This window comes from Fringilla coelebs (genome assembly GCF_963513975.1).
Source record: "Fringilla coelebs genome assembly, chromosome: 5".
NCBI classification, from domain to species: domain Eukaryota; kingdom Metazoa; phylum Chordata; class Aves; order Passeriformes; family Fringillidae; genus Fringilla; species Fringilla coelebs.
Window position 1 is genome coordinate 32,822,779 of NC_140033.1, and position 6,000 is coordinate 32,828,778.

General features: G+C 44.2%; 1 protein-coding gene across 2 annotated transcripts in view; it reads left to right on the forward strand.

Moving 5' to 3' along the window:
* The window catches only part of SRGAP1 (SLIT-ROBO Rho GTPase activating protein 1), a gene marked incomplete at its 5' end in the record, with an annotated part of 134,730 nt that extends 129,075 nt beyond the window's left edge, over positions 1–5,655 (forward strand). For both annotated transcript variants that reach the window (XM_084206340.1, XM_084206341.1), the window contains 4 exons: positions 2,119–2,299; positions 2,853–2,987; positions 3,114–3,459; positions 5,173–5,655. In XM_084206340.1, the coding sequence (XP_084062466.1) occupies positions 2,119–2,299; positions 2,853–2,987; positions 3,114–3,459; positions 5,173–5,550 (1,040 nt within the window). In that variant the 3' untranslated portion in view covers positions 5,551–5,655. The remainder of the gene's footprint in view (positions 1–2,118; positions 2,300–2,852; positions 2,988–3,113; positions 3,460–5,172) is intronic.
* Positions 5,656–6,000: the final 345 nt, after the last annotated feature.

The window sequence follows — 6,000 nt, forward strand, 5'->3', positions numbered from 1 at the left end:
TAAATTCTCATCAGGCTGAACAAAGACATTGGACACATATCAAGGAACTCCTAGGTTTTATTGTACAGTCACCATAACTTTGGCCACCAGCCCAATATTTAGACTCAAAAGGTACTGGCTAACACACCCTTAAATTTCTTGCAGCAGACTTCCACAAGAGTGGAGGTGGACGTGCCCTTTATTTTGTACAGTACACTGCAGCAAGTTCTCGGTTCCCACAACACACAACCAAAAGTGCTGACTCACAAGGCACAGTACATTTCATATTCAAAGGTGCTGGCTCACAAGCTCTTCCTTCCCACAACAAACTTCAAAGCAGAATATGGGGTAGAATATGATAGTTGTGCTTTGCCCATGCAAGGCAAGGGAAGAAAACAAAAAAATAAACCCAGTGATTAAATCCTGCGTTGTTGCTGCCATGTCAGCAGTCCAGAGCAGGGGCTGTGAGGCAAAGAAAGCAAAAGAGAAAGAGGAAAAAGACAAAGGACTAAAAAGATAATATGGTCCTCCAAAGCCATCCAGTAGGATGCATTTTCAGGAATGTATACTGTTATTACTAGGTTCTTAATTGTATTTATATAATTGAAATAATTTCTGCCACCATACATTACTTTTGTGTTTGTAACAGTGAATTCCCTATATCACTGTAATCCATCTGTGTAAAGTTTCTGAGTTAGTAACTTCTATACACACTGCAGTTTGCCACTGACAGGAACACTTAAAGTGACTGCAGAAGCAGCAAACCACAAGACAGTCTTCTGCAGGCTGGGCAAGTTATTAAAAAATGAGCTGCAAACTGTAACCTCAATAAAGGTGCTGTCATTATGTTTTCACACTGTAGAACAAAGTTAATTTTAAAAAGACATTCCTGTGCAAAATGTTGTCATAAAGGGACAGTGGCTTTCATTACCAGCCTGGTTCTTTAGGGAATTACAACCTCAGCAATTTTAATTTGCACCAGACAGAAAGTTGCTATGCTAGTCATTAGCCCAGATGCTAATTTCCATCTAAATATTGCTCTAATTATGTAAAGAAATTAGTCATTTCAGGGACTCTTGAGTTACTGGAATCATCAGAGTATGTGATTTTTAGACCTGTATTTTGCAGTTTTTTCTTTATGTTTTGAGACTTTGATGACAAAATTTAATCTGTTAGAGCTCAGGTGCTTTTGGTTTTTTTCAGACAAAATTAGAGCTTGTTAAAATCACAGCTTTTTCCTTGATGCCTAGGCACAGCTGTGGCCATAGCTGCAGGGCCCCTTTGCTGACATCAGTAGGTCTCCATCTCAGCACAGGTTTTCAGGTGGAACCCATTTCCAGCCTAAGGCTGGTACTAAGGCTGAATTTACCAGCATTCTGACAGAGGATTAGCCAGGACTGCTGTAGCCAGTGTTTGGCTTCAGAAAACACCAGCCTCCCCTGCAGAAACCAGGGCAGCTCAGGATTTTGGAGCAGGCAGAGCTGCTTTAAGCAACTTGAGGCCACACAGGGACTGTCCCTGTGGTCTGGAGCCGTCTTGTCTCACTGCAGAAGGGCATTAAGGAAGTGAATTAAAGCACGAGGCTTTGGTGCTGTGTAAAACACTAGGTTTCAGTGGGTCTGCATGCTCGTCACGTAAAAGACAGAAATTCCATGGCCCAGTTCTGCAGGGTATCCCTACTCATGCACAGGCTAATCTTGTCTTCCTTCCTTTGCCCCTGCACATGGTAAAAGCACTCCTATTTACTTTTCCCTTATCGTGCTGCTTCCTTGGGCCTTTGATTATTCATCTGAGTCTGTTCTTTTTATTTTCAGAAGTCTTTATTGCCTGGCCTCCATCCCACTCTCCAACCAGGCAGGAGCCCTTCCAGCAGGAGGCAGAGGCCTCTCTCCCAAAGGCAGTTGTAACATTTGAGTATGCTGTTGTTTTCTGCAGCTCCTGAAGCAGCCCAGATGTTTCACACCTGGGACATGGATTGATTATATTTCTTTGTAAGGGGCACATTGTAACCACTGTCTGAAGTCTGCCTTCCTTCAGCTGATCTCTGTCAGAATGAGCACTGAGAAAATGCAAAAAATGGGATTGATGAAACCAAAAAGAGCGATATGTAATCTGATATTTGTTGTTCTTCCCACCCAGAGTGCGAGCCCATAGAAGCTATTGCCAAGTTTGACTATGTTGGAAGATCTGGACGAGAACTCTCTTTCAAGAAAGGAGCTTCCCTTCTGCTCTATCACCGAGCATCTGAGGACTGGTGGGAAGGAAGGCACAATGGAATTGATGGCCTTGTGCCTCACCAGTACATAGTGGTGCAGGATATGTAAGCAGTGTCTCGTGTGACTGGGTTCTTGGGGGGATGTAAAGTCTACAGTGCTTAGCAGTATTTGCCAAATGGGTCAGTGGTTTGAAGGGTCAGATGGATTAAACATTTGCTTTCTGTGCAGGATACCTGTCTTTACTGCCCTGAATTGAAAGCTCCATCAGGAACTACTACTAGGCTAAGCTACTTCTATGGATACGTTCCCAGTACATTAAGAGACAGATGCTGCTGCACCTATTTTAATTTGACTATCTCTGTGTAGCAGTTGTTGACTTTTGACTTGCAAGAGCTCGGGAAATGCAGCCCTGAACTCTTGTTTTGTAGTATTAGGCACGTGCTTCGGCAAGGATGACAAAGTTCTTAACAGAAAGGTTACATACACTCAAAGTGTAAAGAGCTCAGTAAACAGAGGGATTATAAACAATTCTGGGAGATGTGCAAGGGCTGCAGTGCATTTATAACATGCCTGCTTTTCTTAAGGGGATTAAAATCTGAGAGTGCCAAGGTGCTCTCACTCACTGACTTCTCATCTCACCACCTGTGTTCTGTTCAGGGATGATACCTTCTCAGACACACTGAGCCAAAAAGCAGACAGCGAGGCCAGCAGCGGACCCGTAACTGAGGACAAGTCATCATCAAAGGATATGAACTCTCCTACTGACCGTCACTCAGATGTGTATTTAGGAAGGTAAGCCTCAGCATAACATGTTTTCAATAGTCCTGCTCACAGCTCAGCTAACACAGTAATTACTCCTCCACGTGCTTATGCTGGGTCACTACAGTTTGTTCTTCCACCACTTCTCCACTGGTGCAGGCAAAGAAAGAGATCGGAACCTCCGCCTCCCCTGCGGCGCCCAGGCAGGAGCAGTGATGGCCACTGCCCGGTACACCCACCTCACCCTCTCTCCAACTCGGCCATGGAGCTGGGCTCCCCCAACCTGGCCACTCACTGCAGTCCCAGAGCCCTCCTTCAGAACCGCAACCTCAACGCCGACAGCCCTGAGCGGCGGCGCCGGCCGGGCCACGGCAGCCTCACCAACATCAGCAGGCACGACTCGCTGAAGAAGATCGATAGCCCTCCCATTAGAAGGTCTACATCTTCTGGTCAGTACACAGGTTTCAATGACCATAAACCACTGGACCCGGAGTCAATAGCTCAGGTTGGTGTCTTTTTTATTTATGGCACTGTCTGATTTTCTGAGCGGCAAATCCCATTGAACAGCACGGCACAGAGCACGTGCTCTGGTGGGAAGGCGTGTGCAGGGGAATATCCTTGGCTTTCCAAACAAGAGTGTGTGTGAAAGAAGCTGCATTAAGCAATCCTGAATAGAAGAAGCACAAAGGGGAGTAAACATTGCAGAAGCAATAAAAAGAAATTATTTCCCATTACCCTGTAATGAAATTGCCTCTGCCATACAGAACGCTAGGACAGTATTACACCAGCTACATAGATCGCTGTGCTCTGTTGAAGGCTGGCCTACTCTGACTTGCATGTAATTAGTGTTCAATTATGTCTCAGTATTGTGGTAAGTAGAAAAGTGCTCTGACTGGCTAGTTGTGACCATTGTCATTCAAAGCGCAGATTTACAGTCTTGTGGATTTTATAGTTTTCATGCAGTTCATACTGTGTGTTGATTTGATGCCTGTAGTAGAACCTGATGTGCAAGATGTCACAGCTGCATAAATTGTGGGCCATCTTACTGTGTGAGCAGTCACCAGTCTCATTCCTGGCAGTGAAGAGAATGAAGGAGGAAGTACCCTGATCATCAAATTGGTCTGTTGTACTGAGTTGGTAACAGCTCTTGAGTAAATAGAAACCTCTGTCTTCAGAACTCACATTTTGTCTAGGAGGGATAACATGATTACTAGGAGCACCCTGAGGGTGCTCTATGATTGCAAACGCATTTTACAATAGTGCTGGCACTCATGTTTTAAAATTTAATGTACTGCTAATGCTTGCTTTCAAACTCTGCTTCCAGTGAGGAATAGAAGGGACTGGCATGCTTAGGTCAGAACCTATGTATTAGGGTTAGAAAGTGCAAGTGTTTTTACTGTTTCATTTTATTCTAAGCTTTTAATTTACTTTCCTGGAACAGCGCTGTTTGGCTTAAGATATCTCTTTTTTATGCCTAGACTAGAACCCAAACTTTGATTAAACTAAGTGAAAGTCAGTGTGAGCAGGCAGGGAACACAAGAGATTTTAAGCTTAGTTGTATCTCAATACCACTGAGTAGCAGTAAACTAGTATCTTGGTGCATTCTTTCAGGCTTCAGGCCTGAAATCCTGATGAAGAAAATAGTTTTTCTTAGGTATGCATACTGACCAATACCTTACAGATTTTTTCTGTTTAAGATTTAATTCAGTGAAACAAGAGGAGAGAGGAGCTGATAGGCACACAAACTTTATTTCCTTAGAAAACTAGGTTTTGTAATCCATGTGAGGGACTACAGATCCTGAACACCTGAGGCTTTAAATGAGCGGAGCAGTTAGCTAAGAGTGAGCAAATGGACTAAAATCTTTACACTTGTCAGTAAACAAGAGATGACAGAAATCTTCACCACTAAAACATTGCTCAGCAAACATCAGTTGTCCTGACAATCACTTCATAAATGGCTTGCAGATTTTGGTGTAACACCTTTTTTTGATTCTCTCATATGAACAAAGTTAAATGTTTGTAATGTCCACGCAAAGCTGCCATGTTGTCAGTTGTAATGGCTTTGAAATAAATCTGGTGGTAATTGATTTTAGCACTATCATAACTGCTAGAGGATGGTTGGTGAATTAATGAATGCTTTTCCTTACCCCTCCCCTTGCTCCTCTGGCATTCAGTAGCAACACAAATGACGTGCTGCTCTCTCTGTGCTCTGGCCCAGGACATCGAGGAGACAATGAACACAGCACTGAACGAGCTCCGTGAGCTGGAGCGGCAGAGCTCAGCCAAACACGCCCCTGATGTCGTGCTGGACACCTTGGAGCAAATGAAGAACAGCCCCACCCCTGCCACCTCGACAGAGTCGCTCAGCCCTCTCCACAGCGTTGTTTTAAGGAGCTCCGAGCCTCAGATCCGCCGTAGCACTAGTTCTTCCAGTGACACCATGAGTACTTTCAAGCCCATGGTGGCCCCTAGAATGGGAGTGCAGCTGAAACCTCCTGCTCTTAGGCCAAAACCTATTGTTCTTCCAAAAACAAATCCTAGCATAGGGCCTTCTCCTCCTTCCCAGGGTCCAGCCGACAAATCTTGCACAATGTAGGCAGCTCAGCCACCCACAGCGCCCAGCTGGGGTGTGCTAGGGAAAGAGATGGATTAACAATAGAAGTCAGGGCTCCGTAACATCATTTGTTCATGTTTGTAACTGGAGAGGCTTTGTTTTTCAGTGTTTTTGAATGTATTGTCTGAAAGTAGCTACATTAACATGGGCATTTGTATTTTGTATGGTTTCGATTAAACGAAAAACTGGACAATTGTGCATAGTTTTAAAAAACAAACATAGACTTACTTGAAAACTTGATGCTGCACCATTTGTAATAAAACCAACACAGATCACAAACAGCTTGCCACGTTGTACCATACTTCACAGTCTTACTGTAGCTATATAATAACAGATCCTGCACAAAACTAAGGGGCGGGAGGGGGTTCAGGGGACACGGAGCCTCTCATTTCTGGGTCACCAGACCAAATCTCAAGCAGGTTAGTGAGAACT